The following is a 26,699-nucleotide window of genomic DNA, read 5'->3' as shown; positions in this document are numbered from 1 at the left end:
TCTGATTCCAGCTGATGTGAGCGCCAAGCGGCTAAGCGACTCGGACGGAGGTCGGAGTCGTGGGACGCTAATGAAATCGGTGATGTCAAGCCCAGTCTCGGACTAAGTTGCAAGAAAGAGAAGTGAGACAAGAAGCAAAGATTCACTCTTTGGGAAAATTATGATTTCATTCAAGTTTAAAAACTCTAAGCAAGTGGCATTGGGAGCTTAAATAGTGTAAGGGTTTAGAGGGAGCTAGGGATGTGGTCGTAATTGCCAACCATCTGGTCGAACCACTCGTGTACCCGAAGCTTGGCATCAGACGTGCCATTAGTTGACCCATTGGTCATACCATTGAACGCCATCGACTTGTCAGTCTTGGTATCAGCGCCTGCTTCGATCGTACGATCCGACCCCATAATCGAATCGCCAATCGAACTCCGACCAGGCCGATACTTTTGACAGACTCGTCGACCACCCGACCGATCAATCCAACCTACGGCTCGTATCGTTGATCCTTTAATCACCCGATCCGACTAGCAATTGAATAACCGGTCAACCCTCGATCGATCTATCCATTGACGCAGATCGTCGCTAACCTTTCGATCGGTCCGACTCTATGATCGAACCGTCGATCATCCTGCGATCGGTTCGTCTCCATGGACGAACCGCCGCCTATCCTACGATCGGATCGGTCCGCTTGCCGAACCGCCGCTTGTCTCATCATACCTTTGATAGAGAGGTAGCATGCGCATCAGTTCGGACGAGTAAACTCGCCGAGCCGCACCCCCTTTTCTTCTTAGGCTTAGATGGACGATGGAAGGATGATGGTGTGTTGAAATGAAGGCCTTGCCCTCTATTTATAGTGTCCTGGCCGAAGTCTAGGCCCCAAAAGGCACTTGTCCCTCAAGGCCCTTCGATCGTGCACGTTCAGACATGCCTGTCTGTCCGTGCCTGTCCGGCCATGCCCGTTCGGTCATGCCTGTTCGGTCATGCCGTCCCATGACCGTCCACGAGCTTCCCATCTGGCCCGAAGACTGTCCACCACCGTCCAGCTGGCTGAGCTTAGTCGAGCTGACGCTAGCTGGACGCTAGCTGGACGAGCTGATACTAGCTGGCCTAGCTGTCCGCAGCTGGCCTATAGCTGTCCATAGCTGGCTGATAGCTGTCCGCAGCTGAACTACTTGTTCATCGAGCTTGTTCAGCTCATTCAGATCGTATTCCAGCTATTCGAGCTAGTAGCTTAGCTACTTAAGGTCATATAGCTATCGATTTCCTTAAAACAAACTGCCCCCCTTTAGGATCGCGGGACGCAGGCGTTACAAAGGCCGCGAGCCAAAGCTAAGTAAATGGGTTAAGTCAATGGATGTTTGGCCGGGAATGGGGCCTAACAAAAGTCGTGATCGCGGACACCAAGACGTACGGGTTGGAGTCTTTCACACCACGGAGACAGTAGTCAACGTCGACATAGGGAACACGAACGCCCAGAATCTAGCCGGACCAGTAGCTGGAGAGAAGCAACCAGATCATGATCATCCAAAAAATAGTGGTGCAACTGACGTAAATGGGCAACCAAATGCAGTACCATCGTCCCAGGAACAATGGGATATGATGAAGGCAATAATGGCAGACTTGGACGTGCTCACCAAGTAAGTCCTGGAAATATATGCAGATGGGTGATACTTCCAAATGACTAGTCCGATCGAACGATTAGACCTCATAATCGAATCACCGATCAACCACCAACCAGACCGATACTTCTGAACGACTAGTCGACCACCTGACCGATCAATCCATCAAACGGCTCGAATCGTCGATCATTCAATTACCTAATCCGACTAGCGATTGGATCACCGATTAACCCCTTGATTGATCTGACCATTGGCACAGATCGTTGCTGACCTTTCGATTAGTTTGACTCCATGATCGAACCCTCGATCATCCTGCGATCAGTTCGACCCCATCGCTTATCTTTCGATCAGTTCAACCCGATTACCAAACCGTCGCATGTCTCAGCGTACCTTCAATAGAGAGGTAGCATACGCATCAGTTCGGACGAGTATCGATGTACTCGACCCTCGTTTCATTTCGAGGGATGGGTCACGGGTAATATTTTCCATTTCGTTCAAACACGTAGCATAATTGCATACATCCTCACAGGATCGCGCATGCTCTAATACCAACTTGAAAAACCCCGACCCGGATGTCTCAGCGTCCACGATCACGGCTTTCGTTCAGCCCCATTCTCGGCCGAACATCCATCGATTTAACACATTTACTTAGCTTTTCCTTGTGGCCTTGCTTTATACGCAGCGGTATATAATTTTTACCCTTGACCCATCCCTTTGTGACTTAGCCACCAAACCAATCAACCCCATAGGCTTTGCACATTTGAGATGGGGACTTATAGTCCTTTGGTTCACGGTGATCGGTTGCGCTATTACCTTCCCAAGCCACTCTTGTTCCCGAAGTTTGGCACCGGATGTGCCGCTATTTGACCAATCGGTCGTATCATCCATTGGCCTCTCGGTCATATCTTACGAACCTCCATCGAATCGTCGGTCTTATTATTAGAGCCAGTTCTGATCGGACCCCATAATCGAATCACCGATCAACCACCGACTAGGCTGATACTTCTGAACGACTAGTCGACCACCTGACCGATCAATCCAATCTACGGCTGGTATTGTCGATCATTCAATCACCCAATCCGAGTAACGATTGAATATCTGATAAACCCTCGATCGATCCGACCATTGGCATGGATCTTCGCTGACCTTTCGATCAGTTCAACTCCATGATCAAACCGTCGATCATCCTGCGATCAGTTTGACTCCATCGTCAAAGCGTCGCTTATATTTCGATCAGTTTGACCCGATTGTCAAACCGTTGCTTGTCTCATTGTACCTTTGATAGAGAGGTAGCATGCGCATTAGTTTGGACGAGTATCGATGTACTCGCCGAGCCGCACCCCATTTTCTTCTTAGGCATAGACGGACGATGGATGGATGATGGTGTGTTGAATGGCCTGGGCGTCCATCCTTTATATAGGACACCAATGGGTGTGTTCCATGAAAGGACACACCCATTCCTCGCCCCTTTTCGATGGGTTGCCTCTCTTTGAAGAGTCGCACCCTTCCGATGGTGGCCGCTCATGCAACTGAGCTACCACACTCATCCTCGAGTGTTAGCCGACCGGACCACCCAGCTGGTCAACACCGGATTTGATAACCGAGTTAAGTTGAGCTGTCGGCCAGCTCGTCTAGCTGATCTAGCTAGTGTATCATCTTGTGTAGCTGACCACAACTTAGCTAGCTGGTTCCCCAAGTTTGTTGAGCTCCTTCAGCTATCATTTTCCTTAAAACAAATTGCCCCCCTTTAGGATCGCGGGATGGGGGCACTACAATTACTAATTGGGATTTCTAAATGATATATTGAAAAAAAACAAAAGATTATAAAATACCATTGGTTTTCCATAGAAGATCTAAAGCATACAAAGTGAATATATTAAAAATATGAACTCTAGAAAAGAACATGTAACCGACAGAAGCGATAACCAAAACCAAAATTCATGTCTTAAACTGATCAATCTCAAACATAGCCGCATAAACTTAGAAGCAATAAACATACTTCATTCCATCAATTCAGAACAATCAATTTACTTCAATTCACTTCTGAAGACAAAAATATGTTGTATTAGGTTGACATTGTTTCCCCACTTATGTAAAACCCAAGTACAAGCAAATGAATCCAAATCTCAACACTACAGGTACCACTTTATCCTCTGGCCATGCAATAGAGGTTTCATGCACATCTTCCATATACTTGATCTTAGAAGATAGTCTCCAACCTACAACATCTGTAACCTTTACAACATCCACCCAACCTCGACATGCATTAGGGCCCAAAAACAAAGTGGAAAACATGGTCAGGATTATTCGATAGCCAAAGTCATTCATTAGGGCCTAAAAACATGGTCAGGTTTACCTAAAACCTATAATTTTTAAAATCGCAAAAAAAAAAAGAAATTGATTGATTCTTATTTACTTAAAGTCAATTTTCAAAATATGTCTGTTAAATTGATTCTTATTTACTTAAAGTAATTTTAAGTTATTTTTATATAATCTTTATATGTAACAGAACATTCCTAAAATACATCTACAATAAGTTTGTTTTTCTAAATTTTAAATATCTCATTTTTGCTAATATTCTACAAAATCTCTATTAGAGTAAAATTAACATTTCAACTTTCAAATAATATGTTTATAGAAAATGAAACCGATTTTATCTTCTAGGATCAAAAAATATATTTGTTATTTTGGTTATCAATTATTATATAAGTTATGTCACTTGGGTTTAATTTTTAAAATAGTACAAATTTAACACTAAACTAGAAAACTGTAGAAAGTTTGTACTAATATTCTACAAAATCTCTATTAGAGTAAAATTAACATTTCAACTTTAAAATAATATGATTTAGAAAATGAAACAAATTTTATCTTCTAGGATCAAAAAAAATATTTGTAATTTTGGTAATCAAATATAATATAAGTTATGTCAGTTGGGTTAAATTTGAAAAATAGTAAAAAATTAACATTAAACAAGAAAACTGTAGAAAGTTTATATATATGCATATAGATTTACCCACATATATCTTATTATATAAAGTTTGGTTTTCAAAGTTAGTAACTTATAGTGACACTTGTCAATTTTAACGATTAGAGATTTTGCCATGTGTTATACAAAAACTTTGTTTCAACTAATTTTATAATTAATAAGATAATTATAAGACATAAAAGATTTTAACAATTTTAATAAATATAAAAAGATAATTGTTATATGTATATCAAAGAAGATAATACTCTTCCTAATTTGAAATAACTAATTCTATTAGGAAAAATAAGGAAATTATACAATTTTTTTATATAATACCATAATTAATAAAATTATACTATCAATTATTAATAATAGTAAAAGAAAAAAGATTTTAGATATTCACCAATAAATTGTTGTTATAGTTTTTTCAAATACACCACCACTAAACTTCTTTATATTATTAAAGCTATGTGCAATTTATGACCTATATTAATTATATTTTCTTTTTTTGTTTCTTTCTGTTTGTCAAAATTTAACTATGAGATCAAACTTTGAAAAAAAAAATAACATATATATTTATATATATGTTTACGTAAATTAGAGCATATATTTACATATTATGCATATATATATATATATATTCTTGGAAGTAAATTTACCTTTAAATTCATAAAAATTTGAGGAAACTTAATAAACGTCTATGAATTTTTGATATTGTTAGTTTTTCAATTATGAGATAATATTAGTATTCAGTTTTTTCTTTGAGAATTATGTTTCACTAATTTTTAATTGTTTTAAATATGAAGTAAGATATAACTTTGATACAATGATTGATTTTAATATGATGTAAAAATCTAATTTTAATATAATATGATATAAAAATCTACAGTAAAATTGTATTGCAAAATGGAGTGCGTTAACTATAAATCAGGTTTAATATATATATATATATATATATATAACTTAAAATTTCTTATATTTTTCTTATAATTAATACTAGATTTTAACTCGCGGTATACCGCGAACCTATATTTTATTTATCACTAAACTTTATTTTAATTGATGTTGTATGTTTGATGTTGTATGTTGTAAAATTTTATTTATGACAGTTTTATGAATTCAGGTTACACACTCCACCTTCTATTTATATAGAATTTAGTTACTTTAATCTTTTTTGTTCTCAATAGATTAATGTTACATTTATGGGCGTATATGCGGGTAGATATGTATATTGAATATTGAATATAAATTTGGTTAATATGTATATTATTTTAAGATGAAAATAAGTATATTGGTCGTGTTCTTTTAATAATCCAGCGACACATCTGCTATTGAAAAACTTAAAGTAGCGATGCAAGTGTCGCTAAAGTGAGACGCCTAATAAAACGGCGACTCTGAATAAAACCAGTGACACCAATTATTAAGAACAAAAGCTATAACAATGGAGGAAGGGAGGAAAACCAGCGACAGTTAAAGAGAAAAAAACCAGTGTCCTCCGTGTAATTTCTGGTCGCCAGAACATGTCGCCCGAGAGAGAAAAGAACAGGGCTATTGTGTGTTAAGTATGGCCAATTATACAAATAGATGGTGGAGTGTAATAAAACTGAATGAAAGTAAAAACCAAACCTTAAACTTATTATAATCAAAAAGAAACACTAACACATATAAAATAGAAGAGAAACATAATTTTTAGTTAAAATCAATTAACTGTTGTTTTCATTTGTTTACATGTTTCTTTTTTTAACCTGGTGTACACCACATACATTTAATTTTTATTCTTATTTATATTTTATATTGTATTTTTTTGTTAAATATTGTATGTCTTCCAAATAGAGGAATAACTAAATTTCCCGACAGTGTATGCGTCTAAATATTTATATTAATTTTTTAACCCGTAATATACTTCATGACCATTTGTTTGCTATATTTAGTTTGTTTTGTTTAGTGTTTGAGATTCGATTTTGATTTTTAGTTATTATAACAAAAAAAAAATATCTAAATACCTAGTAAGTCATTTATACGCTATGATTAAGTCACATTTTTCCTAATGATTTCATTGTTTTACACAATATTAGTTAAATCAACTTAATTTTTATATGTCAAATATAATAATATTAATAGTGTTGACAAATAATAAAATGAGGATTTAACCCGTGTTAGCACAAATTTAATGATGTTTTATTAATTCGAACATGTCTTTTTTATAAACCATTTATTAGATAACCATATTATATAGTATTTTATTTTTAAAAAATTTTACATATTCGTAATATTATATAGTATTTTAAGAATCAAAGCTCACTTGTTTTGGAAAACAAAATAGGAATCAAATTGTTGTTTTCTTTGTTTGCAAAGAATTCATAGATAAAATATCTTCAATACACAATACAAGGTGTGGTTAAATATATCATAGTTTATGTTTTCATATTGATTATGCTGTATTTTTTTAGTTGGAATGGTATGTAAAATATTTTGGAAACAAAATCTAAATTAATGCTATTTTTGGAAAAAATTTAGAAATTAACTTTGTAAATAGTTTTTTTAATAAGTACAAATATAAGGGTAGAACCCAAAATGTACTTCAAAAATGTATATATAGATTTGAGAGATTAATTCGAATTAAGTTGTATTATTTAAATTTGTTTGTTAAATATTTTTGAAGTACTTAATCCGCATGTACTTCACAAATATTTGTTTTTTAGATAATTGGTTTCGTAAGATACTTAATCCGCATATACACCCAAAATGTATTTAAAACTATTAAATATTTGAGAATATTGGTTTCCTAATCATTCGAAAATTGGGTTCTCGTTTTTATGAACTTTATTAATCTTAAAATAATTATGAGGATTGTAAACTTTTGTTATGAAAAATCAGTTGTATCATTTAAATTTGAGAGATTATACAATCTCTAAAGATATTTTTGGATATTTTATGGGAATAAAACTTTAATGGGCATAATACAAAATGTACTTCAAAAATGTTAATATAGATGTGGGCCTAATCTAGTATAAATATACACACATTTAACCTGGGATAATTTTTACTTTTACACACATATATATGTTATGTAAGTAACTAAAATATTTTAAAACGTATTAAAATTTTGTTGGAGGTAAGGAAGAGTTATTTAACATAGATTTTCTAATTATATTAAACCTTACCGTGAGATTTTGGCAGGTGGTAGAAATCTAAAATCTCACAAGATTCTGAAATTCTCTGGGGCAAGTTTGTAATTGAGTTCATTAGAGCGAAATGACTTCAATCAAACTAGTATAAATAACAACCTGCAAATGAAAATGTTGTAGTCTAAGTTATCAGGTTTTCTATTTGTCACTCATTTTATTTGTCAAAAAAATCAGAGTAAGCTTAGGGGAGAGCAGCGACACTATGATTTAATTTTTATTCATCTCTCGACACACAACATGTTGGATTATAGATTTCGAGATAGAGAGCATCCTTGTGCCATAGATTCACGTAGAGAGCAACCAGAGGCTTCAAAGCCAAAGCTCCGCTAGTCGCCATAATTTGAGCTGGAATCCCATAGCCAAAGCTCCGCTAGTCGCCATAATTTGCAGGCTCTGAAAATTGTGTAACAAGGTGTGTAACCGATGCCCAAAGAGAGATGCATCAGTAGGGTAATTATTGTTTGAAATTGCTGCTTCATCATTTTATTTGCAAGGACGTACTCTGAATGAGAAGAAGGAACAAATTAAGTAGAGACAAGCAACAATAGAAAAAAAATCTAAAATGTAGAGTTGTTTCTAATGCATTGCTCTTAGCGCATAAGTCCAGTTGAAACAATTAAACTCACTGTAAGTCCAGACAATTAATACTCACGAACTGAGCTGAGTACTGTCATCAATTTTAGATATATATAGACAGAGCTGAGTACCTGAGTTGATGGAGTTATTGTTTAAAAAGGCTGCTTCATCATTTTCTTTCAACCGCCTGAGCTGAAGGAGAAGATGAAACAAATTTAAGTAGAGACAAGCGTTAAACAAGAGAGCAACAATAAGCGTTAAACATCTAACATGTTGTTCATTAGCGGATATTGAAACAAAGGAAAATAAGAGAAGAAGCAATATCCTTTACCTAAGGAGTAGAGAATTGCATCCAAAATAAATTACTCTCATGTTATACGATCATGAGATTTACATTTGTGTTTCTGGTTAAGTCAAGAAAGAGTAGAGGTCTTTAGAGAGCATCCACAGCCACAAATTCGAGCTGGAATCCCATAGCCAAAGCTGTCCTAGTCGCCAAAATTTGCAGGCTCTGAAAATTGTATAACAAAGCTTGGTAATCGATGCCCAAAGAGAGATGTATCATTAGGGTAGCATAAATTCGAGATAGAGGGCATAATTGAAGGACTTGAGAAGACACGCCCAGTAGAGCTAAATCAACAAGGAAAAGTAGAGAAGCAAATCGCAGCCCAGTTTCCCCTAAATTTCCCGAAAATCCCTATTCCATTGAAGCTACAGAGAAACATAAAGAAGGAGAAGACTTACAGTAAAATAATTCCGAGACAAACACAAGTAATGACATGCCAAAATATTCAATAAAAGAATCAAATGCGACATCAAACTCTTTTATGGGAGACAGGAAAACATGTAAGCTTTTTAAGAAACAAACCGATACTCTTTGTTTTCTGGCCCTTACTGACATTGGTATTGCACTTTTCCATCTTAATATGCCCACAAGAACATATGAATGATCATGACTCATCATCAGCTATAATAAAGAAAGGATGCATCTTTGTGTAACAAAAACAAGACAAAGGAGAAGACTTGCATAATTCATAGTGAAATTATATGCTTCAACCAGTTCAGTCGTCGTAGTGAAAAGCTATTTCAAGAGATTCGAAGTTACCTTACCGTAGCTGCTTTGGAGCCCACGGCAATTAAAGAATAATTGCCTCCGAAAATTGCAGGTGTAGCAACATAAACCCAGAAGTAATTGCTTAAGAGTTTGCTGAGTAGAGGAGCTACATCCCAGCCGAGTTGAGAAGCGGAGGTCTGCGTTTACTTGCATCAACCTGCAAATGAAAATGTTTTAGTTACTTCTAGTGCAGAGGGTGGTCTTATCTAAGTTGACAAATCAAATAAATTGCAGGTTCTAAATCCCATTATTAGCTGTAACCAGTGTCGATAGTATGCTACATCAACTCCTAAAATTCTGTTCACCCCTAATCCATTGAAACTACACAAAGTCATAACGAAGGAGAAGAGTTACAGTAGCATAATTTCGAGATAGAGAGCAACCAGAGGCTTCAAAATCGAGCTGGAATCATATAGACAAAGCTCCGCTCGTCCCAAAACTTTGCAGGCTCTGAAAAATGTATAACAAAGGTGTGTAATCGATGCCCAAAGAGAGATGCATCCGTAGGGTAAAAGCAGTTAATTGAAAAATCCCAGAAACGATGAAAAGCAGAGAAGTAAATCGCCCTAATCCATTGATGCTAGAGATAAACATAACGTAGGAGAAGACTTACAGTAGCATAATAGCATAATTCCGAGGTAGAGAGCATCCGTACGGCATAGATGCCTGTCTTCTACACATTATAGACGAAGAAGAAATAAATCGTGTTTGCTTTCTTCTAATTCCCTATATGTTATGTTCTTTTAGGAAGTGGGATAAATTGTAATTAATTAAAAATACAAGGGTGATTAGTCAATTAAAAAATCCAGCGTTCTAATCCCTTCCTTGCTTCTCTTGGCCTACGTCTCCAAATTGAATCTAAAAAGGGATTTGCAAAACTTTAAAACGCGATAACTTTTGCTATGGTATACCGTTTTGGTCGAATTTTTTTTTCATCTCTTCAATTTTGCGAGAGGAACGTTGTGGCCGGGACGCTTTAGCAGCCCGGTCCGTATAGTTTTGTCAATTGAATTTTTATTTTTTTTATTTTTAACTTTTTATATTTTAAACTGTGATTTCATGGTCAATTAAAAGTTGTTTTTGTGTTTTGAATACATGAATATGCTTGTGTTAGTCTCTAGTTTCATGTCACATACTCAGATTTTAAAACACACAAATATTTTTGATGTACCATGATTAGTTATATTTATTTGTTTCGATTACATTGCATAATATAACATGTAGCTTGGTGGCAAAATCTACTTGTTTTTAGCGTAAGCAATCCATGTTCAATTCCTCTTTTCCGCACATTATTAATATTACTCCCTTTAATCATGTTATATATACTACTTAAACTATGTTAAAATGTTAAAAAGAACATTGGTTCAATGGCTAAGATTCACTTTGTTGCCTCATGTAACCCGGGTTCAATCCTATCTTTGTGTGTTTTTTTATAGTTTTTGAAATTTTCTTATATGTAAGTTGATTTAATTTAGTATGTTGGTTTTGATAATTTTTTAACAACCTTGGTTCAGTTTCTCTATAACCGTATATGTTACATTTTGGCATTTTCTTGATAGTATTTCAGCATAATTCTGTTATTTTATTTTATTACAAATATTAAATCTGTGCGTATGCACAGGTCATATACTAATAAATTATAATCAGAGTTTCGCTTTATTGCTTATATAATAACATTCGCACTTCTCCACAATTTCATATAATCATATTTCACAACAATAGCTCTCTCTCTTATTTCAATCTTTTTTTACGACTCTCAAGTCTCATCCATCTCTCTTTCTCTTAAATTCACTCCGATAATAATGGAAACCAAACCAATTGACGTCGATGTTCATGTAACGGGTTGGTCTCATCCCTTGCCATAGTTCTTAAGCGATGTAATAATCAGTCGAGACAGAGAACTCTAGGAACTTATCATAGACGATACTTCTCCTTAATTCCGACCCACTCATCTTTCTGAAGTTCGAAAACTTCAAACCAAACAACATCTATCAACTTGTTCTCACCCAACTCCACGATCGTGTCATGTCCAAACAAATATCTGATCAGATTCTTGTTAAAACCCATTCTTGTTAAAATCCAACGTACCTTTATGACCCAAGTCTTTCTTCTTTAGTATGTTATATCCCAAAACATTTCAATCGACCCTCGACCGACCCTTGACCGACCCTTGACCGACCATTGACCGACCCTTGACCGACCTTCTATCGACCCTCTCGACCCTCGATCGACCTTCTATCGACCCTCTCGACCCTTGATCGATCCGCGATCGACCCTCGACCCTCGACCGACCATCTCTCGACCCTCGACCCACGACCAACCATCTCTCGACCCTCGACCCACTCTCAACCCTCGACCGACCATCTCTCGACCCTCGACCGACCATCTCTCGACCCTCGACCCACCATCTCTCGACCCTCGACCAACCCTTGACCGACCCGTGACCGACCCTTGATCGACCTTCTATCGACCCTCTCGACCCACGATCGACCTTCTATCGACCCTCTCGACCCTCGATCGACCCGCGATCAAAACTCGACCGATCCTCGACCGACCTTCCACCGACCCTCGACCGACCCTCGACCGACCCTTGACCGACCCTTGATCGACCTTCTATCGACCCTCTCTACCCTCGATCGACCCGCGATCGACCCTCGACCCACGACCGACCATCTCTCGACCCTCATCCGACCCTCGACCGACCCTTGACCGACCTTCTATCGACCCTCTCGACCCTCGATCGACCTTCTATTGACCCTCTCGACCTTCGATCGACCCGCGATCGACCCTCGACCCACGACCGACCATCTCTCGACCCTCGACCGACGACCGACCCACGACCGACTATCTCCCGACCCTTGATCGACCTTCTATCGACCCTCTCGGCCCTCGATCGACCCTCGATCGACCCAAGACGCATCCGGACGACATCCGACAATTTCAAGACGACATCAGGACGGTATCAGGCCGCATCCGGACGTGATTTTTTTTTTCTTTACAATTTAGACATCTACATAGACATCTAGAACTCTTCATTGATCTTTTGTTCCAATATTTCTGATCCCAAAACAATCCATCCCAGCTCAAGTGTTCTTCACTATGAGACATTTCTTTATTTTCCCAAGTGTGTTGTATAACATCCCTTGACAAGCACTCAAGTCTCAAATCTTGTTTTTTGTTCCTTTTGACCAAGTGTTGTTGATCATAATAACAACCCTTTATGCACTAAGCTCAAGTATTTTTTCTTTAGTATGTGCTATGCTCATCATTGTTTTGTTTGGGCAACTATCTTGGCAAGCACTTCTTAAGTCTTCTTTAGTATGTGTTGTTTTGGACCAAGTACATATTTTTTTTTTCTCCCAAGTGTTACCCGCCTCATCCTCCCTCCCGCTAGGCACATTTGCGAGTGTTTGGCCGTTTGAACCGACTTGGCCATAATATATAGGGAATGCTACCAAGTGATAATCTGAAACCTCAGGGGATTAATGCGGATAAACTTGAAGATTTTTTTGAAAGGGGAGGACTTGGTTTTTTTTACAAGTAAGTGTTTGGGGCTCTTTGTATTGTAGAGTGTTTGGGGAGGGTCGAATCTTAGCGACAAAGGGCTGAATCTTAGTGGATCGTGGCAGCAAGGCCACTCTGCCACTTACAATATCTCGTCGCGTATTTAAGTCGTCTGCAAAGGATTCTACCCGCCGCTCGGTGGAAATAATGATTCAAGGCGGTCCGAACGGCGCTTCCGCCGAACGGACTTAGCCAACAACACGTGCCTTTGGGAGCCGAAGCTATAACTGATTTAATGAGCCATTCGTAGTTTCACAGTCTGAATTCGTTCATACTTACACATGCATGGCTTAATCTTTGAGACAAGCATATGACTACTGGCAGGATCAACCAGGTAGCAATCATCGATCACGGCGATTCCCCACCACGCTCAAACTAACGCTAAGGAAAGAGAGAACGGACGAGGTCTCGACCATCATCTTTTGTCCGAGGGACAGATGTGCTTTGGCGGGACTGAATCGCTTCGAGTCACCGTCCATAACTTTTCCGCATCCGAGATTTCGACCGACAACTTATTCGCCAATGCGAACGAGGCAAATGATGCAACGTCGAAAGGAAAACAAGAGTCGGCTTTCGTGTCCACGACTTCCCCCGCAAAGGAGATGCCGCGGACAAAGGTGGCAACAAAACTCAACAATACCTTCTAGGTAGGTACGCAACACAGGCCCCAAAAACAGATCATCAAGCTTATCATGGCTCGTGAACTAATTGAGAAGGATAGGTGGTAAGTAGTTCGATGCGCGAGCACGGAGCCTACAAACACTAGCTATCCGAACACCACTCATACGCCGAACGTTCAGTTGGCCTAAATTCACCAATCATTCAACCCACTCTTCCGAAGTATTCGGTCGAGCAGAGCGAAGACGGACGAAACCAGGCCAAAGCCGCACAAGCGCGAGAACCAAGCCGGGTACATCAACGTGAAGGTAAACGACGCCTAGGCAAACATCCGAACGAATAGACTCGAGAGTCGAACGCCATCAGTGCATCCTTGCGGTATCGTTAACCTTTCCGTATCTGAACCTAGCTACAAGGCGGATCGCGATGCCCATGGGAGACATTCTCACCTTGCTTTCCTCGGGACCTTTCTTCGGGACAGACTAGGTGGATCCATGCTCTCCCATGAAGCACGACCATCCAACATAGCCGATAGATTGCAGAGGGGCTCCGACTGTTATCGATAAAGCCACTTTCCAAAGCCTGAGGGTCCAGCCATACGGGACAGGCACAAGTTCCATGACCGGCTTGGTTCTCGCTTTAACGGCCCGGTCCGTGTAGTTTTGTCAATTGAATTTTTATTTTTTTTTATTTTTAACTTTTTATATTTTAAACTGTGATTTCATGGTCAATTAAGAGTTGTTTTGTGTTTTGAATACATGAATATGCTTGTGTTAGTCTCTAGTTTCATGTCATATACTCAGATTTTAAAACGCACAAATATTTTTGATGTACCATGATTAGTTATATTTATTTGTTTCGATTACATTGCATAATATAACATGTAGCTTGGTGGCAAAATCTACTTGTTTTTAGCGTAAGCAACCCATGTTCAATTCCTCTTTTCCGCACATTATTAATATTACTCCCTTTAATCATGTTATATATACTACTTAAACTATGTTAAAATGTTAAAAAGAACATTGGTTCAATGGTTAAGATTCACTTTGTTGCCTCATGTAATCCGGGTTCAATCCTATCTTTGTGTGTTTTTTTATAGTTTTTGAAATTTTCTTATATGTAAGTTGATTTAATTTAGTATGTTGGTTTTGATAATTTTTTAACAACCTTGGTTCAGTTTCTCTATAACCGTATATGTTACATTTTGGCATTTTCTTGATAGTATTTCACCATAATTCTGTTATTTTATTTTATTACAAATATTAAATCTGTGCGTATGCACAGGTCATATACTAATAAATTATAATCAGAGTTTCGCCTTATTGCTTATATAATAACATTCGCACTTCTCCACAATTTCATATAATCATATTTCACAACAATAGCTCTCTCTCTTATTTCAATCTTTTTTTACGACTCTCAAGTCTCATCCATCTCTCTTTCTCTTAAATTCACTCCGATAATAATGGAAACCAAACCAATTGACGTCGATGTTCATGTAACGGGTTGGTCTCATCCCTTGCCATAGTTCTTAAGCGATGTAATAATCAGTCGAGACAGAGAACTCTAGGAACTTATCATAGACGATACTTCTCCTTAATTCCGACCCACTCATCTTTCTGAAGTTCGAAAACTTCAAACCAAACAACATCTATCAACTTGTTCTCACCCAACTCCACGATCGTGTCATGTCCAAACAAATATCTGATCAGATTCTTGTTAAAACCCATTCTTGTTAAAATCCAACGTACCTTTATGACCCAAGTCTTTCTTCTTTAGTATGTTATATCCCAAAACATTTCAACCGACCCTCGACCGACCCTCGACCGACTCTTGACCGACCATTGACCGACCCTTGACCGACCTTCTATCGACCCTCTCGACCCTCGATCGACCTTCTATCGACCCTCTCGACCCTTGATCGACCCGCGATCGACCCTCGACCCTCGACCGACCATCTCTCGACCCTCGACCCACGACCAACCATCTCTCGACCCTCGACCCACTCTCAACCCTCGACCGACCATCTCTCGACCCTCGACCGACCATCTCTCGACCCTCGACCCACCATCTCTCGACCCTCGACCGACCCTTGACCGACCCGTGACCGACCCTTGATCGACCTTCTATCGACCCTCTCGACCCTCGTTCGACCTTCTATCGACCCTCTCGACCCTCGATCGACCCGCGATCAAAACTCGACCGATCCTCGACCGGCCCTCCACCAACCCTCGACCGACCCTCGACCGACCCTTGACCGACCATTGACCGACCCTTGATCGACCTTCTATCGACCCTCTCGACCCGCGATCGACCCTCGACCCACGACCGACCATCTCTCGACCCTCGTCCGACCCTCGACCGACCCTTGACCGACCCTTGACCGACCTTCTATCGACCCTCTCGACCCTCGATCGACCTTCTATTGACCCTCTCGACCTTCGATCGACCCGCGATCGACCCTCGACCCACGACCGACCATCTCTCGACCCTCGACCGACGACCGACCCACGACCGACTATCTCCCGACCCTTGATCGACCTTCTATCGACCCTCTCGGCCCTCGATCGACCCTCCATCGACCCAGGACGCATCCGGACGACATCCGACAATTTTAGGACGACATCAGGACGGTATCAGGCCGCATCCGGACGTGATTTTTTTTTTCTTTACAATTTAGACATCTACATAGACATCTAGAACTCTTCGTTGATCTTTTGTTCCAATATTTCTGATCCCAAAACAATCCATCCCAGCTCAAGTGTTCTTCACTATGAGACATTTCTTTATTTTCCCAAGTGTGTTGTATAACATCCCTTGACAAGCACTCAAGTCTCAAATCTTGTTTTTTGTTCCTTTTGACCAAGTGTTGTTGATCATAATAACAACCCTTTATGCACTCAGCTCAAGTATTTCTTCTTTAGTATGTGCTATGCTCATCATTGTTGTGTTTGGGCAACTATCTTGGCAAGCACTTCTTAAGTCTTCTTTAGTATGTGTTGTTTTGGACCAAGTACATATTTTTTTTTTCTCCCAAGTGTTACCCGCCTCATCCTCCCTCCCGCTAGGCACATTTGCGAGTGTTTGGCCGTTTGAACCGACTTGGCCATAATATATAGGGAATGCTACCAAGTGATAATCTGAAACCTCAGGGGATTAATGCGGATAAACTTGAAGATTTTTTTGAAAGGGGAGGACTTGGTTTTTTTTACAAGTAAGTGTTTGGGGCTCTTTGTATTGTAGAGTGTTTGGGGAGGGTCGAATCTTAGCGACAAAGGGCTGAATCTCAGTGGATCGTGGTAGCAAGGCCACTCTTCCACTTACAATACCCCGTTGCGTATTTAAGTCGTCTGCAAAGGATTCTACCCGCCGCTCGGTGGAAATAATGATTCAAGGCGGTCCGAACGGCGCTTCCGCCGAACGGACTTAGCCAACGACACGTGCCTTTGGGAGCCGAAGTTATAACTGATTTAATGAGCCATTCGCAGTTTCACTGTCTGAATTCGTTCATACTTACACATGCATGGCTTAATCTTTGAGACAAGCATATGACTATTGGCAGGATCAACCAGGTAGCAATCATCGATCACGGCGATTCCCCACCACGCTCAAACTAACGCTAAGGAAAGAGAGAACGGACGAGGTCTCGACCATCATCTTTTGTCCGAGGGACAGATGTGCTTTGGCGGGACTGAATCGCTTCGAGTCACCGTCCATAACTTTTCCACATCCAAGATTTCGAACGATAGCTTATTCGCCAATGCGAACGAGGCAAATGATGCAACGTCGAAAGGAAAACAAGAGTCAGCTTTCGTGTCCATGACTTCCCCCGCAAAGGAGATGCCGCGGACAAAGGTGGCAACAAAACTCAACAATACCTTCTAGGTAGGTACGCAACACATGCCCCCAAAACAGATCATCAAGCTTATCATGGCTCGTGAACTAATTGAGAAGGATAGGTGGTAAGTAGTTCGATGCGCGAGCACGGAGCCTACAAACACTAGCTATCCGAACACCACTCATACGCCGAACGTTCAGTTGGCCCAAATTCACCAATCATTCAACCCACTCTTCCGAAGTATTCGGTCGAGCAGAGCAAAGACGGACAAAACCAGGCCAAAGCCGCACAAGCGCGAGAACCAAGCCGGGTACATCAACGTGAAGGTAAACGACGCCTAGGCAAACATCCGAACGAATAGACTCGAGAGTCAAACGCCATCAGTGCATCCTTTCGGTATCGTTAACCTTTCCTTATCCGAACCTAGCTACAAGGCGGATCGCGATGCCCATGGGAGACATTCTCACCTTGCTTTCCTCGGGACCTTTCTTCGGCACAGACTAGGTGGATCCATGCTCTCCCATGAAGCACGACCATCCAACATAGCCGATAGATTGAAGAGGGGCTCCGGCTGTTATCGATAAAGCCACTTTCCAAAGCCTGAGGGTCCAGCCATACGGGACAGGCACAAGTTCCATGACCGGCTTGGTTCTCGCTTTAGCGGCCCGGTCCGTGTAGTTTTGTCAATTGAATTTTTTATTTTTTTTATTTTTAACTTTTTATATTTTAAACTGTGATTTCATGGTCAATTAAGAGTTGTTTTTGTGTTTTGAATACATGAATATGCTTGTGTTAGTCTCTAGTTTCATGTCATATACTCAGATTTTAAAACGCACAAATATTTTTGATGTACCATGATTAGTTATATTTATTTGTTTCGATTACATTGCATAATATAACATGTAGCTTGGTGGCAAAATCTACTTGTTTTTAGCGTAAGCAACCCATGTTCAATTCCTCTTTTCCGCACATTATTAATATTACTCCCTTTAATCATGTTATATATACTACTTAAACTATGTTAAAATGTTAAAAAGAACATTGGTTCAATGGCTAAGACTCACTTTGTTGCCTCATGTAACCCGGGTTCAATCCTATCTTTGTGTGTTTTTTTATAGTTTTTGAAATTTTCTTATATGTAAGTTGATTTAATTTAGTATGTTGGTTTTGATAATTTTTTAACAACCTTGGTTCAGTTTCTCTATAACCGTATAGTATTTCTTGATAGTATTTCAGCATAATTCTGTTATTTTATTTCATTACAAATATTAAATCTGTGCGTATGCACAGGTCATATACTAATAAATTATAATCAGAGTTTCGCTTTATTGCTTATATAATAACATTTGCACTTCTCCACAATTTCATATAATCATATTTCACAACAATAGCTCTCTCTCTCTTATTTCAATCTTTTTTTACGACTCTCAAGTCTCATCCATCTCTCTTTCTCTTAAATTCACTCCGATAATAATGGAAACCAAACCAATTGACGTCGATGTTCATGTAACGTGTTGGTCTCATCCATTGCCATAGTTCTTAAGCGATGTAATAATCAGTCGAGACAGAGAACTCTAGGAACTTATCATAGACGATACTTCTCCTTAATTCCGACCCACTCATCTTTCTGAAGTTCGAAAACTTCAAACCAAACAACATCTATCAACTTGTTCTCATCCAACTCCACGATCGTGTCATGTCCAAACAAATATCTGATCAGATTCTTGTTAAAACCCATTCTTGTTAAAACCCAACGTACCTTTATGACCCAAGTCTTTCTTCTTTAGTATGTTATATCCCAAAACATTTCAACCGACCCTCGACCGACCCTCGACCGACCCTCGACCGACCCTCGACCGACCCTCAACCGACCCTCAACCGACCCTTGACCAACCATTGACCGACCCTTGACCGACCTTCTATCGACCCTCTCGACCCTCGATCGACCTTCTATCGACCCTCTCGACCCTTGATCGACCCGCGATCGACCCTCGACCCTCGACCGACCATCTCTCGACCCTCAACCCACGACCGACCATCTCTCGACCCTCGACCCACTCTCGACCCTCGACCGACCATCTCTCGACCCTCGACCGACCATCTCTCGACCCTCGACCGACCATCTCTCGACCCTCGACCGACCCTTGACCGACCCTTGACCGACCCTTGACCGACCCTTGACCGACCCTTGATCGACCTTCTATCGACCCTCTCGACCCTCGATCGACCTTCTATCGACCCTCTCGACCCTCGATCGACCCGCGATCGACCCTCGACCGACCCTCCACTGACCCTCGACCGACCCTCGACCGACCCTTGACCGACCATTGACCGATCCTTGATCGACCTTCTATCGACCCTCTCGACCCTCGATCGACCCGCGATCGACCCTCGACCCACGACCGACCATCTCTCGACCTTCGTCCGACCCTCGACCGACCCTTGACCGACCTTCTATCGACCCTGTCGACCCTCGATCGACCTTCTATTGACCCTCTCGACCTTCGATCGACCCGTGATCGACCCTCGACCCACGACCGACCATCTCTCGACCCTCGACCGACGACCGACCCACGACCGACTATCTCCCGACCCTTGATCGACCTTCTATCGATCCTCTCGGCCCTCGATCAACCCTCGATCGACCCATGACGCATCCGGACGACATCCGACAATTTCAGGACGGCATCAGGACGGTATCAGGCCGCATCCGGATGTGATTTTTTTTTCTTTACAATTTAGACATCTACATAGACATCTAGAACTCTTCGTTGATCTTTTGTTCCAATATTTCTGATCCCAAAACAATCCATCCCAGCTCAAGTGTTCTTCACTATGAGACATTTCTTTATTTTCCCAAGTGTGTTGTATAACATCCCTTGACAAGCACTCAAGTCTCAAATCTTGGTTTTTGTTCCTTTTGACCAAGTGTTGTTGATCATAATAACAACCCTTTATGCACTCAGCTCAAGTATTTCTTCTTTAGTATGTGCTATGCTCATCATTGTTGTGTTTGGGCAACTATCTTGGCAAGCACTTCTTAAGTCTTCTTTAGTATGTGTTGTTTTGGACCAAGTACATATTTTTTTTTTTCTCCCAAGTGTTACCCGCCTCATCCTCCCTCCCGCTAGGCACATTTGCGAGTGTTTGGCCGTTTGAACCGACTTGGCCATAATATATAGGGAATGCTACCAAGTGATAATCTGAAACCTCAGGGGATTAATGCGGATAAACTTGAAGATTTTTTTGAAAGGGGGGACTTGGTTTGTTTTACAAGTAAGTGTTTGGGGCTCTTTGTATTGTAGAGTGTTTGGGGAGGGTCGAATCTTAGCGACAAAGGGCTGAATCTCAGTGGATCGTGGCAGCAAGGCCACTCTGCCACTTACAATACCCCGTCGCATATTTAAGTCGTCTGCAAAGGATTCTACCCGCCGCTCGGTGGAAATAATGATTCAAGGCGGTCCGAACGGCGCTTCCGCCGAACGGACTTAGCCCACGACACGTGCCTTTGGGAGCCGAAGCTATAACTGATTTAATGAGCCATTCGCAGTTTCACAGTCTGAATTCGTTCATACTTACACATGCATGGCTTAATCTTTGAGACAAGCATATGACTACTGGCAGGATAAACCAGGTAGCAATCATCGATCACGGCGATTCCCCACCACGCTCAAACTAACGCTAAGGAAAGAGAGAACGGACGAGGTCTCGACCATCATCTTTTGTCCGAGGGACAAATGTGCTTTGGCGGGACTGAATCGCTTCGAGTCACCGTCCATAACTTTTCCGCATCCGAGATTTCGACCGACAGCTTATTCGCCAATGCGAACGAGGCAAATGATGCAACGTCGAAAGGAAAACAAGAGTCGGCTTTCATGTCCACGACTTCCCCCGCTAAGGAGATGCCGCAGACAAAGGTGGCAACAAAACTCAACAATACCTTCTAGGTAGGTACGCAAAACATGCCCCCAAAACAGATCATCAAGCTTATCATGGCTCGTGAACTAATTGAGAAGGATAGGTGGTAAGTAGTTCGATGCGCGAGCACGGAGCCTACAAACACTAGCTATCCGAACACCACTCATACGCCGAACGTTCAGTTGGCCCAAATTCACCAATCATTCAACCCACTCTTCCGAAGTATTTGGTCGAGCAGAGCGAAGACGGACGAAACCAGGCCAAAGCCGCACAAGCGCGAGAACCAAGTCGGGTACATCAACGTGAAGGTAAACGACGCCTAGGCAAACATCCGAACGAATAGACTCGAGAGTCGAACGCCATCAGTGCATCCTTGCGGTATCGTTAACCTTTCCGTATCCGAACCTAGCTACAAGGCGGATCGCGATGCCTATGGGAGACATTCTCACCTTGCTTTCCTCGGGACTTTCCTTTGGGACAGACTAGGTGGATCCATGCTCTCCCATGAAGCACGACCATCCAACATAGCTGATAGATTGAAGAGGGGCTCCGGCTGTTATCGATAAAGCCACTTTCCAAAGCCTGAGGGTCCAGCCATACGGGACAGGCACAAGTTCCATGACCGGCTTGGTTCTCGCTTTAGCGGCCCGGCCCGTGTAGTTTTGTCAATTGAATTTTTATTTTTTTTTATTTTTAACTTTTTATATTTTAAACTGTGATTTCATGGTCAATTAAGAGTTGTTTTTGTGTTTTGAATACATGAATATGCTTGTGTTAGTCTCTAGTTTCATGTCATATACTCAGATTTTAAAACGCACAAATATTTTTGATGTACCATGATTAGTTATATTTATTTGCTTCGATTACATTGCATAATATAACATGTAGTTGGTGGCAAAATCTACTTGTTTTTAGCGTAAGCAACCCATGTTCAATTCCTCTTTTCCGCACATTATTAATATTACTCCCTTTAATCATGTTATATATACTACTTAAACTATGTTAAATGTTAAAAAGAACATTGGTTCAATGGCTAAGATTCACTTTGTTGCCTCATGTAACCCGGGTTCAATCCTATCTTTGTGTGTTTTTTTATAGTTTTTGAAATTTTCTTATATGTAAGTTGATTTAATTTAGTATGTTGGTTTTGATAATTTTTTAACAACCTTGGTTCAGTTTCTCTATAACCGTATATGTTACATTTTGGCATTTTCTTGATAGTATTTCAGCATAATTCTGTTATTTTATTTTATTACAAATATTAAATCTGTGTGTATGCACAGGTCATATACTAATAAATTATAATCAGAGTTTCGCTTTATTGCTTATATAATAACATTCGCACTTCTCCACAATTTCATATAATCATATTTCACAACAATAGCTCTCTCTCTTATTTCAATCTTTTTTTACGACTCTCAAGTCTCATCCATCTCTCTTTCTCATAAATTCACTCCGATAATAATGGAAACCAAACCAATTGACGTCGATGTTCATGTAACGGGTTGGTCTCATCCCTTGCCATAGTTCTTAAGCGATGTAATAATAAGTCGAGACAGAGAACTCTTGGAACTTATCATAGACGATACTTCTCCTTAATTCCGACCCACTCATCTTTCTGAAGTTCGAAAACTTCAAACCAAACAACATCTATCAACTTGTTCTCATCCAACTCCACGATCGTGTCATGTCCAAACAAATATCTGATCAGATTCTTGTTAAAACCCATTCTTGTTAAAACCCATACCTTTATGACCTAAGTCTTTCTTCTTTAGTATGTTATATCCCAAAACACTTCAACCGACCCTCGACCGACCCTCGACCGACCCTTGACCGACCATTGACCGACCCTTGACCGACCTTCTATCGACCCTCTCGACCCTCGATCGACCTTCTATCAACCCTCTCGACCCTTGATCGACCCGCGATCGACCCTCGACCCTCGACCGACCTTCTCTCGACCCTCGACCCACGACCGACCATCTCTCGACCCTCGACCCACTCTCGACCCTCGACCGACCATCTCTCGACCTTTGACCGACCATCTCTCGACCGTCGACCGACCCTTGACTGACCCTTGACCGACCCTTGATCGACCTTCTATCGACCCTCTCGACCCTTGATCGACCTTCTATCGACCCTCTCGACCCTTGATCGATCTTCTATCGACCCTCTCGACCCTCGATCGACCCGCGATCGACCCTCGATCGACCCGCGATCGACCCTCGACCGACCCTCGACTGACCCTCCACCGACCCTCGACCGACCCTCGACCGACCCTTGACAGACCATTGACCGACCCTTGATCGACCTTCTATCGACCCTCTCGACCCTCGATCGACCCTCGATCGACCCGCGATCGACCTTCGACCCTCGACCGACCATCTCTCGACCCTCGACCCACAACCGACCATCTCTCGACCCTCGATCCACGACCGACCCTCGACCGACCCTTGACCGACCATTCATCTACCCTCGACCGAACCTCGACCGACCCTCGACCGACCCTCGACCGACCCTCGACCAACCCTCGTCCGACCCTCGACCGACCCTCGACCGACCCTTGACCGTCCCTTGACCGACCTTTGATCGACCTTCTATCGACCCTCTCGACCCGCGATCGACCCTCGACCCTCGACCGACCATCTCTCGACCCTCGACCCTCGACCGACCCTCGTCCGACCCTCGACCGACCCTTGACCGACCCTTGACCGGCCTTCTATCGACCCTCTCGACCCTCGATCGACCTTCTATTGACCCTCTCGACCTTCGATCGACCCGCGATCGACCCTCGACCCACGACCGACCATCTCTCGACCCTCGACCGACGACCGACACACGACCAACTATCTCCCGACCCTTGATTGACCTTCTATCGACCCTCTCGGCCCTCGATCGACCCTCGATCGACCCAGGACGCATCCGGACGACATCCGACAATTTCAGGACGGTATCAGGCCGCATCCGGACGTGATTTTTTTTTCTTTACAATTTAGACATCTACATAGACATCTAGAACTCTTCGTTGATCTTTTGTTCCAATATTTCTGATCTCAAAACAATCCATCCCAGCTCAAGTGTTCTTCACTATGAGACATTTCTTTATTTTCCCAAGTGTGTTTAATAACATCCCTTGACAAGCACTCAAGTCGCAAATCTTGTTTTTTGTTCCTTTTGACCAAGTGTTGTTGATCATAATAACAACCCTTTATCCACTCAGCTCAAGTATTTCTTCTTTAGTATGTGCTATGCTCATCATTGTTGTGTTTGGGCAACTATCTTGGCAAGCACTTCTTAAGTCTTCTTTAGTATGTGTTGTTTTGGACCAAGTACATATTTTTTTTTCTCCCAAGTGTTACCCGCCTCATCCTCCCTCCCGCTAGGCACATTTGCGAGTGTTTGGCCGTTTGAACCGACTTGGCCATAATATATAGGGAATGCTACCAAGTGATAATCTGAAACCTCAGGGGATTAATGCGGATAAACTTGAAGATTTTTTTGAAAGGGGAGGACTTGGTTTGTTTTACAAGTAAGTGTTTGGGGCTCTTTGTATTGTAGAGTGTTTGGGGAGGGTCGAATCTTAGCGACAAAGGGCTGAATCTCAGTGGATCGTGGCAGCAAGGCCACTCTGCCACTTACAATACCCCGTCGCGTATTTAAGTCATCTGCAAAGGATTCTACCCGCCGCTCGGTGGAAATAATGATTCAAGGCGGTCCGAACGGTGCTTCTGCCGAACGGACTTAGCCAACGACACGTGTCTTTGGGAGCCGAAGCTATAACTGATTTAATGAGCCATTCGCAGTTTCACAGTCTGAATTCGTTCATACTTACACATGCATGGCTTAATCTTTGAGACAAGCATATGACTACTGGCAGGATCAACCAGGTAGCAATTATCGATCACGGCGATTCCCCACCACGCTCAAACTAACGCTAAGGAAAGAGAGAATGGACGAGGTCTCGACAATCATCTTTTGTCCGAGGGACAGATGTGCTTTGGTGGGACTGAATCGCTTCGAGTCACCGTCCATAACTTTTCCGCATCCGAGATTTTGACCGACAGCTTATTCGCCAATGCGAACGAGGAAAATGATGCAACGTCGAAAGGAAAACAAGAGTCGGCTTTCGTGTCCACGACTTCCCCAGCAAAGGAGATGCCGCGGACAAAGGTGGCAACAAAACTCAACAATACCTTCTAGGTAGGTACGCAACACAGGCCCCCAAAACAGATCATCAAGCTTATCATGGCTCGTGAACTAATTGAGAAGGATAGGTGGTAAGTAGTTCGATGCGCGAGCACGGAGCCTACAAACACTAGCTATCCGAACACCACTCATACGCCGAACGTTCAGTTGGCCCAAATTCACCAATCATTCAACCCACTCTTCCGAAGTATTCGGTCGAGCAGAGCGAAGACGGACGAAACCAGGCCAAAGCCGCACAAGCGCGAGAACCAAGCTGGGTACATCAACGTGAAGGTAAACGACGCCTAGGCAAACATCCGAATGAATAGACTCGAGAGTCGAACGCCATCAGTGCATCCTTGCGGTATCGTTAACCTTTCCGTATCCGAACCTAGCTACAAGGCGGATCGCGATGCCCATGGGAGACATTCTCACCTTGCTTTCCTCGGGACCTTCCTTTGGGACAGACTAGGTGGATCCATGCTCTCCCATGAAGCACGACCATCCAACATAGCCGATAGATTGAAGAGGGGCTCCGGCTGTTATCGATAAAGCCACTTTCCAAAGCCTGAGGGTCCAGCCATACGGGACAGGCACAAGTTCCATGACCGGCTTGGTTCTCGCTTTAGCGGTCCGGTCCGTGTAGTTTTGTCAATTGAATTTTTATTTTTTTTATTTTTAACTTTTTATATTTTAAACTGTGATTTCATGGTCAATTAAGAGTTGTTTTTGTGTTTTGAATACATGAATATGCTTGTGTTAGTCTCTAGTTTCATGTCATATACTCAGATTTTAAAACGCACAAATATTTTTGATGTACCATGATTAGTTATATTTATTTGTTTTGATTACATTGCATAATATAACATGTAGCTTGGTGGCAAAATCTACTTGTTTTTAGCGTAAGCAACCCATGTTCAATTCCTCTTTTCCGCACATTATTAATATTACTCCCTTTAATCATGTTATATATACTACTTAAACTATGTTAAAATGTTAAAAAGAACATTGGTTCAATGGCTAAGACTCACTTTGTTGCCTCATGTAACCCGGGTTCAATCCTATCTTTGTGTGTTTTTTTATAGTTTTTGAAATTTTCTTATATGTAAGTTGATTTAATTTA

At 41.5% G+C, this 26,699-nt stretch overlaps 1 protein-coding gene across 15 annotated transcripts; it reads right to left on the bottom strand.

Annotated features, from left to right (window-relative positions):
- Positions 1-7,831: 7,831 nt before the first annotated feature.
- Positions 7,832-10,307, bottom strand: LOC104773859 (uncharacterized). 15 transcript variants are annotated; one of them, XR_015570932.1, is made up of 6 exons: positions 10,067-10,307; positions 9,837-9,903; positions 9,450-9,610; positions 8,671-8,850; positions 8,471-8,531; positions 7,832-8,265 (listed from the first exon to the last, which is right to left on the bottom strand). XR_015570932.1 is itself a non-coding variant. In XM_087471644.1 (6 exons), exons 1-4 carry the CDS (start codon positions 10,132-10,134, stop codon positions 9,018-9,020), a joined length of 363 nt encoding a protein of 120 aa, XP_087327770.1. In that variant the 5' UTR covers positions 10,135-10,195; the 3' UTR covers positions 7,832-8,265; positions 8,471-8,531; positions 8,671-9,017. The 15 variants fall into 15 exon arrangements, 10 of the variants coding, with proteins under 10 accessions (XP_087327770.1, XP_087327772.1, XP_087327771.1 ...); XR_015570931.1 differs by having other exon boundaries at positions 8,671-9,050; positions 9,445-9,610; positions 10,067-10,285; XR_015570930.1 differs by having other exon boundaries at positions 9,445-9,610; positions 10,067-10,285.
- Between the last annotated feature and the right edge of the window lie 16,392 nt (positions 10,308-26,699).

This window comes from Camelina sativa, chromosome 11 (genome assembly GCF_030686135.1).
Source record: "Camelina sativa cultivar CO46 ecotype springtype chromosome 11, ASM3068613v1".
Taxonomy (NCBI): domain Eukaryota; kingdom Viridiplantae; phylum Streptophyta; class Magnoliopsida; order Brassicales; family Brassicaceae; genus Camelina; species Camelina sativa.
Note: the sequence above shows the minus strand (reverse complement) of the source record. Positions and strands in the feature narration are given on the sequence as shown.

Coding starts and splice junctions, on each gene's coding strand:
- LOC104773859 (XM_087471640.1), bottom strand. CDS start 10,134: ATGTGTAGAAGACAGGCATCTATGCCGTACGGATGCTCTCTACCTCGG. Junction 9,904..10,066: donor AATTATGCTATTATGCTACT/GTAAGTCTTCTC, acceptor TACATTTTTCAG/AGCCTGCAAAGTTTTGGGAC. Junction 8,851..9,444: donor TCCAAAGCAGCTACGGTAAG/GTAACTTCGAAT, acceptor TACAATTTTCAG/AGCCTGCAAATTTTGGCGAC.